Source organism: Pimephales promelas, chromosome 4, assembly GCF_988280905.1.
Source record: "Pimephales promelas chromosome 4, fPimPro1.hap1.1, whole genome shotgun sequence".
Lineage (NCBI taxonomy): Eukaryota > Metazoa > Chordata > Actinopteri > Cypriniformes > Leuciscidae > Pimephales > Pimephales promelas.
Genome location: NC_142772.1, coordinates 37,415,845 through 37,428,552, shown reverse-complemented (window position 1 = coordinate 37,428,552; position 12,708 = coordinate 37,415,845). Strand labels below are relative to the sequence as shown.

Genomic DNA, 12,708 nt, shown 5'->3' with positions numbered 1-12,708 from the left:
TCCTCAGCGTCCAAAATGTTATTGCAATCCATTGTTTTCCTGTTGTTTGAATCGACCACCGTCCTGCCCATTACATCACGCCCATTTTCAGATGCAGAACTAAAATGTCAAAGGCATGTAAAACAGTTTGTTTGCATGTAAACCTGATCAACAGGTTTTCAGGAAGCTGATTTTTGTGTTCATGAAAGCATGCTCACTGATTACTGGTAACGTATTTTCCCCATATAGTATGGGATTTTTCAGTTTGTTAGCAAGATTGATGTGGGTGACTTCTTCCATACGAGTGTTTTGTGTCATTTGATGAGTTACATGAAGCATAATAGCCCCAAAAAGGATTTCTTTAAATACTTGCAGATAAGACATTTTGTTCAGATTAGACATGCTAGTCTTACCCTGAATGGCTCGGATTTCTTTTTGGATAGATTTTTATTTCTTTCTGAAGGATACTGAAGTTAAAAACATCATATCCCATTTTTACTCTATGATAAGCTATCGCAAAGCTGAACATCTAATTTTGTTGCCTAAGGCATGTAGTAAGAACTTGACAAATTATAGCATTTGATTTTGCAGCCAAAGGCATGTAGTAAGAACTTGACGAACTTGACAAATTATACCATGTGATTTTGCAGCCTAAGGCATGTAGTAAGAACTTGACATGAACTTGACAACTTAAATGTGACATTGACGAAAATGTCTGGGAAGATATTATCAGACTACAATATTTCAGTCTGAATTCAAACAAATACAATTTAATATTGTCCATTGATTATGTCTCAACTTCTGAAAAATTATTAAAGTGCTTCTAGACACTACTTAAAAATGTGAATTAATACTGAGGTATTATCACATTAATTCACAAACCTAATAGAAAGTCAAACCAGCAAAAAGTAATAAAGAGTTATTACATACCCAATCAGTACCATCCCAAAGACTACAAGAGTCACAAAAACAAGATTCTGATGGTGTGGCATTGTTCCCGGATTATTGTGTCCACAACGATATGAACTTGTAGACTAAACTGGATATGCGAGAGGAATAAACCAAGAGAGATTTAGAACAAGGAAGGAGGAGTGTGTTGCCAAGGTGATTTCAGAATCAAATAGACACCAAGATGGGGACCTGGATAAGAGCACAGGTAAATAATGCTCAAATAGCAAACACTCTCTGACAATCTCAAAGCCATTAGTCGATGATAACATTATAATGATCCCCAAAGTCTTCATGGGGACAGGAATATTAAAACTCTATTTTGTTATTTGAGCATATACTGTTAAATAAATATTCAGTATGGATTTTAATTCATTGGATTTTTTACTCATTGAATGTAGTAAACAAAATAAAAATGTGTGGCTGTAGTAAACAAAATAAAAATGTGTGAATTCTCTTGAAAATGAAATATTTGTTAAAGTGAAACCGGCCTCAGGAGTCAACTCAAAAGATTCAAGAAATAGACAACAGAAAAAAAAAAAACCCTGCTTGACTGGACAAAGAGAACAAAGAACCAAACCAGTTGCATGTGAAATTTAAAACCAGGTATTATATGAGGCAACACTGATGAATCCACACCGGAAGGATAGTGTCCTTTGATGGTTTAGTCATAAAAGTATAATAAATATAAAAGTTATATCTTATATATATATATATCTTTATATATATCTTTATATATAGCCTAATATATTTTTTTAAAAGATTGGTACAATTCAGAGACTCAATTCAGCTCAAGTGTTTTCTTTTTGTATAATGTGCTTTTCAAAGTACATATTATTTCAAAACATCTTTACAGAAAATGCATGTTATCAGAGGTGACATTCAAATTAATACTCTTACGTCAGAAATGTACAGTTCTAAGGCAATACAGATCAGTACTGTATTGTGATCTGAATACTGTGATCAAAACTAAATGCCTAGATAGCAAGGTGTATCCAAACCATAATTTTGGCTGAGATTGACCTCTCAAGGTTTAAAGGTACACTGTGTAGGAATTTCTCCCAGCTGTGAAATTGTACTTTACATTCAAACGAATACGCTGATTTCATGTAGCTGCCATTTATTTATATATATATATATATATATATATATATATATATTTGTTTTATTCATTGGACAGGGACAATGCAAAATATACATTAACCTTAGAAAGGAGAGATGCATTTTACCAGGTTGTAGCACTTGTTTCCACCTGTAGTCCCTGAGCAGGCTGATGTCAAACAAATACATTAAAGGGCACCTAACATGGCATTTAAAATGTTCCTAATATTGTTCTGGGAGTCCCCAACAACAGTTTTACATGAATGCAATGACAAAAAACACTTTTGTTGTCTTATAATATGCATTTATTTTTATCTGATTTGCTCACCGACTCCCAAATGATTTGTACGACTCATGTTTCCAAACCACTCCTTTGCGTGGTGCTAATCGCCAGTGATTGGTCAGATGACCCAGTCAGTTATTGTGTGTTAGCCCAACACATAAACATATTGATCAAGCACTGCAGTACTACAAGACGCTCTATTCTTTATGACAACTCCAATAACAGCGCCAAACATTTCACATATTTAAAAAAATTAACCTTCTAGACCTAGAAGCTGCGCTGACCGTAACTTACACACACACACACACGCACACATATACTTATTGCACCTTCCCTCCTCACGCCCCGACGCTACAAAACCCATAAAAGCAACAATTATTAATAATACTTGCAGGTTGTGATTCGGAGGAGGAAGCTGATCCATATACCATGGATACTGAGCCCTCCTTCGGGAACAACCGGCTTGCGAATCCACATTTGAATTCATTAACCCATATAATTATGAGCTGATGAGTTAAATCAGGTGTGTTTGATAAGGGAGACAAAGAGCAGTGCAGTGTTGGTGTGCCGCCAGGAACAGGGTTGGGAAACACTGCTTTGAATGATTGACATCATATAGGTAGACGCCCTATCAACCGCTGCCGCCTATTGGCACGGACAAGAATTGGAGCCGCCATCTTAACCGGTCATCCGCTCTGCTCAGTGTAATCTGAATGGCAGGTGAAATGAGCTGTCAGACCGAATCCACCGAACGCAGCCACCTGTAATAAAAATTGAGAAGAAGCTTTTCAACGTGTTTGCATCAGTAATTTCTAAAAATTAAATTCGGACAACATTAAGCCTATACCTTTTTTATTGTATGTGGATGTGGGAGGGTAAAATGTCGAGACTAAAGCCCTATTCGGGATAACTTTACAAGGGTAGATGGAGTAAGTTAATGTAATTTTACCACAGGACTTCTGTAATATCAATAGCCAAATCGCATGTGATAAGATATTGGTTATCAATAAAACTAGAAGTTGGAGGGGTAACTCAATTTGCGCATCGCTGTCATGCGTGTATATTACGTTGCTTCCTGATGTGCGCAAACACAAACAACCCATACAACAGGGCAGTTGAATGCTTATCTGATAACCTAGAAGCTCTTGTAATTATTACTTTAACACCTCTCCATGCCGGATGAACACCGGCTGATGCAGTAAACATTTCACAACGATTTCAGTAGAGTAGCAAATATCCTTGCTCCTTCTCGATTATCTGGTAATATTCTATTCACAAAATACCAATAGTACGGTAATGTTAAGACTTACTTGTGAAAGGCGATTAGACCAGGTAAGTGCTCCACAGTGCTCTGGCATCTTATCTGCTGCCACGAAATGAGACTAGGAAAACGACCGGTTCAAGATGGCGGCCGGATTTCTCGTTTTCCAGCGGCCAATAGGGTATCTAGTCTCTATATGATATCTATGATTTGAATCATAGATTTGAATGTGTTCACTTCCGTCTCCGCGCACAGTAACTGGGCGCGGCCAATATGCTTATGTTTTGTATCTACGTCACTACGAAACAGCTAATGACTCGTTTCAAAAACAATTCATTTCATAGTCTCAGTGTCGACTCTCACTTTTGAAAGACAACTTTATATACAGTGCACTTTCAGATATAAATCTTTGCAGGATGTTTTCATTCTCTTACAGCTATATTCCACACTACATGAACAGTCATTTTCAAAAATCCATGATAGGGGCTCTTTAAAAAAAATACATTATAGACTCTCACATACACATCAATTACAATACATTATGTAAACATGTTTTAAACATTTGTTTTATTAACATTAACATTATGTAAACATTAGTTTTGAAAGTAGCCATTTCTTGGACCGATGTGAAAAAAATCCCCCAAAACATGATTTGTTAACATGTTTTAAACATTTGTTTTATTAAACAATTGTTGTTTGTTAGCATAACGCATAAACATATTGATAAAGCACTGCAGTATTACAAGACGCTTTATTCTTTATGACAATTCCAATAACAGCGACAAACATTTCACATATTTAAAAAAAAAAAATTGACATTGGGGACCTAGAAGCTGCGCTGAGCGTAACTTACACACACACATATACACGCGCACACACATACTGCCTCGCGCCCCGACGCAACAAAACCATTCAAAACCCATAAAAGCAACAATTATTAATAATACTTACAGGTTGTGATTTGAAAGAGGAAGCTGATCCATATAACTGATTATAAATGAACTGTGGATCCAGCTGATCCACATACCCACAACTGGGTAAGTAAGTTACTAAGCCCTCCTTCAGGAACAACAGCTTGCGAATCCACATTTTAATTCATTTATGTTTTTGAACTAACGTTATTCGTCAATAAAATGATGAGAACACAATCGGGCTATACTGTTGCAAATACGAACTCTAACCACCGATTCTTCACATGCTCGTCCCTGGTAAATGAAAATAAAGTGGCTGAACTATCTTTGCATTGTAGAACACAGCGTCTTCTCGACATGATGCTATGATGAAGTATTTGAATGTGTAGACTTCAAATTTACACTTCCATCTGCGCGCGCAGTAACTGGGCGCGGCCAGTATGTATCTACGTCACTACGAACCAGCTAATGACTCGTTTCAAAAACAATTCATTTCATAGACTCAGAGTCGACTCTCATTTTATAGGGGGATATTTAATAGGGGCTCTTTAAAGTTTTAATCCACTTCTTCCTTAATACTCAATTCAGTCGGAAATCCATGAAAACTTAAGTAGGGTTGGCATTGTTGGTTAGATTTACAAAGTGGAACAGAGCAGTGACATAAATAGCATTCGTCTCAGGCATTGTTGAACTGCATTGGAAGTGAAAGAAACTCGCTCAAAACACGCAAGAATTGGTTTGACAAAAGCACAATGTTGTGTTTTATTGCGAGTGTAAACAAATAAGTTGACACATTGCAGTTTGAATAATGTCCTGTATGAACAAAATGACGAGGTATTAAAAACATTCAAAACAACATTGTTTCCACTGTTTGATCTCACATTGCAGCATTGCAATCTCAGATTATGTCCCTAAAGAACCCGCGTATAATGTAGTTCCGCATTACATTAATTAAATTGCACGCGAGTAATTTATTTTTATATTCATGCACCGAACCATGACACCCGCAAGTACATGCATATTAAAGAAAGCACCGGTGACTGTTTTAAGGGGAACATAGGAATTAAGTTGTGCAGGCTATGGCTTTTTAATAGACAGATTAGCATCATGCTACTTCGCTATTATGACTAAGTTACTTTTCCATTGATTGCACTTGAGCAAACGTCACCAAACCAACCCCACGTCGATCGTACGCCTCCAGTGATTTCCAGACTCGGAATTGCTCACATGTGTAAAAACTCCTCACCAATACCAGATAATGGTACACATGAAAATACTGTATCTGGGGCAAAGCTGCATAATCAGTGCTCAGTGCTTCCTTCGTTACTGCATACGGATCCACACCATTTATGAATGAAAATTTCGCATTATACCTCTCTCTGTCTTGTTTTAATAGTCTCTTTATAATCTATTTCACTTTGTCTTTTCATGATTTGCATAACAATATAAACAGAAATAAATATTTGTTTGTAAAACGAAATTCTCTGATAAAACTTTGTAAACGCCTATGGTAAACACAGTGGTTTTGCCCTCAAAGATGGCGTCTCCGGGGAGGTCACGTGACATTAATTCGCCTGTGGGAACTATGTATACCAGTGTTTCCCAACCCTGTTCCTGGCGGCACACCAACACTGCACGTATTCTTTTGCTGCGTCCCAATTCGATTACTTATACTACTTATACTTACTTAGACACATTCGGTCTCTGACTGACGAGTATCTATGAAGAGAGAGATGAATGTGTCTAGTAAATGATATATTACTATGTGTACCGATTACAATGCTCGGACACACAAACACCCAGGTCACGTTTGTAAATGAGAAGTGGTTCTCCAACAGTTTACCTGGATAAATAAAGGTTAAATAAATAAAATAAAATAAACACACACACCAGTCTCTCCCACGCATACAAATACATTTTATTTATTTAAATTGTACTTATTTAAATTTAAATTGTGTGTTAAATTTTGTTTTAAATTTTATTTAAATTGTGTGTTAGTGTATGTGTAGCTTATATGTGTGTGTGTGTGTGTGTGTGCTGCTATCTGGAGAGCTCCAACAGAATGGGCGCCCATGCACGCATAAGTTCCGCATTTGACACAAGGATGCTCGTCTGTTTCCGGTTGTGGAGATTAAAGCAGATGAAAACCGGGGAAAACCGTATTATGGCAGAGTCTTCAAAATTTACTGTCCTCCCGTCTTTGATATGAAACTTTCATACTTTTAGATGTAATTTTATATATAGTTATGTTTATTTCATATAATTTTTAAAAGAAGCATAAACACAGCGAGGGGTGTCTGTTAAGTCTGTTTTTGTGACTAACGTTTCTTTATTATAGCCATAGAGTATAAAATTCAATATAAATTCTCGGTATTGTATTGGACTCTACGATCGCCGGAAGTAATCGAGCATCCCTAATCCTTCAACGGAAATACCGCCGTGCATAAAGCCCATTTCGTTGTCCACCTCAACCCCAGACAGTTTGTCAATCCAGAACCTTTCTCTCTGGTTAAGTCGTCTCTCATGTGCATTTATTTTTCTATTCCTTTGTTTTGTATGTTTTTTTGTGTGCTTGATTTGTATTGTTACTGACTGTAATTAGATTCATTACTTAACGTTATTTGTGGCAATGGGGTGTGGTTCAGTAAGGTCTGTGAAGGGGAGAGAGAGAAAGGAGACGAGTTAGTGCCTCAAGTGCAAATGAAAAACACCTGTGCTGTGTCTCGTTTCAGTAATTGGTATGAAGAGACCGAATAAAAGCCACCTGGGAAACGAAATGGTAGAGAGGGACTGCCTGAGATCGTGAGCGAAAGCCAGTGGAAAAGCGCCGAAGAGTGCTGGTGGAAAGAGTTGTTTTGAGAAGCTCACAGCGGGTAGCCTATTTATGTTGTTTTGCAATCTCCTATTAAAATAAAATCACGAGTCTCAAACAAGCCGACCACGTCTTATTCCTTCACCACCTATCAAACGAAACTAATTAGGGGAGCGTGGGGCTAGTTGTAACTTGTTTTTAAATACTTCCACACATGCCAGCATGACGAAACTTAGTGTATTTAGTTGCCATTTCAACACTAGGTCTAGAAAACATTGCGCCAAAATTCAGAAATATTTGTAAGACGTAAGTAGGCCTACATTTTTTACAAAGTTAATTTTTCATCTCAATTTTTTGTGTTTATTTAAAATTAGACAAATCTGATATTATTTTAATCTCCTGTTGTTTAACAGTAGATTTAAACCTTAAACAGGGTTTAAACCCCAGTTGTGCTGTTGGGGCATGTTGCAACACTGTGTTACAATATATCTGAGTCAGAGAGCAATTACAAGAACTTACTTTAGATAATACAAGTCACATTTTCACATCAAGATAAATATCAATATAAATAAATACATATAGAAAGAGGTTACTTTATATAAGACAAGTTACAAAAAAGATTACATTGTAAAACATTAAATTTCATTTCGTGCTCTAATAAATATGTGCAACTCAGATGTTAAATAATTTTACGCTCTCTATATTTTACCACTTTCCATTTCAAGATACAATTTGAAATATCAGTATATCTAATAAAACATTGACATGTACATGTAGTCAGTTACAAGAAAGGAGAAAAATCCAATTCCAAATTTAGACCAGGGTATTGATTAGCTTTTAAAGTATAAATCATAAAATATTCTCTTTATAAAATGTTTTGAGTCCATCTCCCCCTCTTGGTGATATTTTAACATGTTCTATCCCAAAGATTTTTTAAAGTATGCTACATGGATTTTTCTCTTTTCATCTGTCCTGAGGAAGGCCAAAAAGGCCGAAACATGTTGGCATATGTTTTTAATGGATACTACATGGGTGGAAATGCACGTTATTTTCCTGGTTTCTACTAGGGGCAGTATGGAGTGTGCTATGAAGCATTTTAATGGCTCACTGATCTAAAATTATGTTTCTGAGTATGTGTGTCTGTGTTGACAAAAGGGTGTGTAGGGCCTAAATACACTATATGGTGTTTAGGCGAGTGACGAATCACAATATCCTAGGTCATATTTTAGGTCATATCCATGAAGCATGCATTGCAATTCTGCAGCTCCCTTAAATGAGCTGAAGAATGAACCTATTTTGTTTTGAAGTTTTGACATGTTTTATGTTTATAAACACATTTTTTATAGAAAAAGTAACAATTCGTGGCAATCTTGTAGTTTTGCTTTAGCAAATTTGTGAGACAGGCACAGGTTATAATCACCTAGTAGAAATCAGGAAAATGTTTGCAGCACTACAGATGTTTGCAGTCAATGCAGTATTTTACTCCAAGGCTTGGTAATGACAGGATATTTGAATATAAATGATGATTTTATGATATGACGGTGGTTTCAAAAATGGATATTTTAATGGGTTCAAATAGGACCAAATTTGTCCTTGCGCTATGTGTGATTTAAAAAAAAAAAATCTGACATAGCACAAAAAATAAAAATGCACCAAAAATAATGTTGCTGCTAATCTTTGGCATATTCAAGACTGTGATAATCCAAAGCCAAGGTTTCACTTTGCATTTAGTGTATGGAAAATAATGACATTTTTGTGTTTTTTCCTCTTATACAAATTGATGGTATCGCCACCAAAATTGGTATTTAAAGGGTTGAAATCCTGAAATTAATTCAATATTTGGTAGTTATTATGAGGACTGATGCTGGTTAAAAGAACTAACTCAGTAAAAGTGGAAAATAATAATAATATATAATAATTTAGGCAGTGTTTAAAATGTGACCATTTTTGGTCATTAACGCGCTAAGTAAGTGGGATTTTTTTTTAAATCTGACATAATACAAAATATTTAAATGCACCAGAAAAAATGTTTGTGCTAATCTTTGACATATTCAAGACTGTGATAATCCAAATCTTAAGTTTTCTCTTTGCATTTAGAGATTTGATTTTGATGAGATTTTTGAATGCTCTCAACATAATAAAAAAAATAGGCTTTATAAAAACTTTAGTATAGCTCTATTAAAGAGCACCTATCATGGATTTTTGAAAATGACTGTTCATATGTGGAATATAGCTCTAAGGGAATAAAAACATTCTGCAAAGATTTATATCTGAAAGTGCATCATATATAAAGTTATTGTCTTTCAAAAGTGAGAGTCGACTCTGAGTCTATGAAATGAATTGTTTTTGAAACGAGTCATTAGCTGTTACATCGTGACGTAGATACAAAACATTAGCTCATTGGCCGCTCCCAACAACTGCGCGCGCAGACCGGAGTGTAAACTTGAAGTCTAGTCTAGAACACATTCAAAAACTTCAGCTGAATAGCGTCATGTCGAGAAGACATTGTGTTCTACAATGCAAAGACAGTTCAGCCACTTGTTTTCATTGCCCAGGGACGAGCATGTGAAGAATCGGTGGTTAGAGTTCATATTTGCAACGATACCACAACAGTATAGCCCGAACCTTGTGTTCTCATCATTTTAATGACGAATCATTCAAAAATGTAAATGAATTCAAATGTGGATTCGCAAGCCGGTTGTTCCCGAAGGAGGGCTCAGTATCCAGTGTATATGGATCAGGTTCGTCCTCCTCCGAATCACAATCTGTAAGTACTATTAATGTTTGCTGTTATGTATGTAGCATGCACAATATAGTTATATTGTGTTGTGTACTCCGTGCAGGTTCTAAGTGGGGTAAAGTTAGTTTTGTTTTTGATATTCACCAGACATTCATTGAAAAATAGCAATTACCTCCTAAACGACTTAGCCAAATATGACTTCGCTCTATATAATAAGCACTGCCCCTCAAAAGCCGCAACAATATGAGTTTCGCCGGGAAAGCTTGCTCTTGACGGAAACGCGAGTAAGGGGCTGTGTGGAAAAGGCACTTTTTGTGACACATTTGTTCAAACACTATATACAATTTTCAACACTTGACAAGCTATAATCCTGGTTATGGGCGTTTCGTTGCCGAAAATCTCTAGGGTTTACCAATAACAACTGACTGGGTCATTTGACCAATCGCCGCAGATTCGCTTCACTCAAAGGAGGTGTTTTGGAAAATGAATCTTCGAACGAATCATTTGGGAGTCGTTGAGCAAATTGGGTAAAAATAAATGCATATTATAAGACAAATAAAGTGTTTATTATCTTTGCATGAACGTTAAACTGTTTTTGGGAACTCCCAACACAAAAATAGGCACATTTCAAATGCTATGATAGAGGCTCTTTAAATAGTACATTTATGTTAAACAATTTTAAATGGATTAATTATTTGTTCAGAACAAGTATAGCAGTAGCCTAGTCCAGAAGTAGCCTAACTAATTTTAGTTTAAAATTCATGCGAAATACAGCATCAATGAGTGAACTTGAGACATGTAGACCGCATGCTGCAGAGCATAGCAAATCTTGAACAAACAAATAAATAATATTAAGACCCACTTTCTCTGAATTTTATTAGCCCATTTTATTTGTCTCTCGGAAGATTGTTTGATCAAAATACATGACAATAGACTTTTATTAACAAAGTTACATTTATCATTGGGATTGAGATACCAAATGTGTTGTACATTAACAGAAATTCAGCATTATAGAAATAAGTATATCAAATGTAGTCCGACATTTAAACTGGGCTAAAATAAGATTATTTATGATAGTGTCTATAACAATAAATGAATGAGAAAATAAGGAAAAATATATTTCATAGCTCCAGAGTATGGCAGACGCACGTTTACTATATGGATATGGATGTTTGGTACGGAGTACGTGCCATTTTAAAGATCCGATCGGAATGCTATACTTGACTTATACTCCTCCAGCAACTGCACTGGCTTCCAGTTCAGTCACATATTGATTTTATTATAGCTGTGGGCTACATGGGTTGGCTCCAGATTACATCTGTGATTTGGTTATTCCATCCATACCCGCTCTCGCTCTCTCAGCCTCGTTGTAAATAAAAAAAACATGGGGAAGACCTTTCCTATGCACAATTCCCACTTCCTATTCCCATTTTCTATGCGCAAAAGTGAAAAAAATAATTACATTTTTTTTTTATGTAACCTTTGATCTGTTAAGGATCAGTGACATTCCTTCCACATACATAAGAGACAGAACACATGACCATAGTGACAGTCTATGACGAAACCCAACCCTCAAATAAAATATAAGTGATACAAATAAAAATAAATATGAAACAATCTACAAATACTAGTTATTTGTTATTCACAATAAGAATTACGTCACCCCCAATGTTAGATAAGGTTTTAGCTTTTTTATATATAAATAATCAAATTTATATAATCTTTCACCAGTTTTGATAGATGCAAAGTGCACTTCTTTGCCTCTCCCTTATATGCAAGTGCTGATAACCAGCATTTGAGATTAGTAAAAAATAAGTCTGATCACATTTATTTCAATTCCAAATGCTGTGTAGCTGATGGAAAAATATTTGGCAGGTTTTTTTTTTTTTTTGCACGTTTAATTTATCAGCTGCTATCGGTTTGGTCGAACAGCAGCGTAGTTTTTAAGAACTTGAGAAAAGCGAATGATTTTGACCTCCTTTGTGTGAGGTTTAAAGTCCTGCCACAGATATTCAGGTGAGAGCACCTTGCTGGGTTTGTTATAAAGGAAGTACTTGTTCAAATGAGACTCCTCCTGCCATGCTGCCTCGATGGATTTAGATGAGTCAATGTCTAGCTGCTCCCGGCAGGTTTTAGCAACCTCATGTACGTCTTTCACAAAGCCACCGATCACAGCCCCGCCATAATAATAATCACCCTCGGAAGAAGGAATAAAAGCTTGAGACTCTGGTCTGCGCTCATATGGGTATTGTTCACGGGGTGTTTGATAATAACCAGGATGTATCACACCTACCAGACGACCCAAAGTCTCCACCCCCCAGCGACCATAGAACTTTGCATCCACATCAAGGCTAAAAACATAGTCGGCTTCATTGACCAATCGACTCTCAATCAGTTCCTCTAGTCTTGCCATCCTGCTCAAAGTGATCTCCTGCCATCTGTTAGAACTAGGCACAGTCAACACCGTCAGATGATGTTCTTCACTCAGTTTCACTGCAGGAACCTGTTCTGGTTGATCAGTGAACACATAATAATGCACACGAAGTCCAACAAAGTAATTCTGCTCTGCAGACTCAAGGAAATCTTTGAGAAACTGTGTATACCTGAAAAACAGAGAGGGAGAGTGACAAAAATTGTAAAGTAATAAATCTGTCACACCACAGAGTGTCCAGC

The 12,708-nt window shown here is 36.3% G+C and overlaps 1 protein-coding gene across 3 annotated transcripts in view; it reads right to left on the bottom strand.

The window, feature by feature from the left end:
- The window catches only part of LOC120469856 (globoside alpha-1,3-N-acetylgalactosaminyltransferase 1), a 39,532-nt gene that overhangs the window by 14,290 nt on the left and 12,534 nt on the right, over window positions 1–12,708 (bottom strand). The window contains exon 1 of one of the 3 annotated variants that reach the window (XM_089130437.1): window positions 910–1,038. The exons of 1 other annotated variant lie outside the window; for it this stretch is intronic. In XM_089130437.1, the coding sequence (XP_088986563.1) occupies window positions 910–971 (62 nt within the window). In that variant the 5' untranslated portion in view covers window positions 972–1,038. Of the gene's footprint in view, window positions 1–909; window positions 1,039–11,317; window positions 12,639–12,708 lie in introns of those variants that run through there. One more of the 3 variants, XM_089130436.1, reaches the window with a different exon arrangement.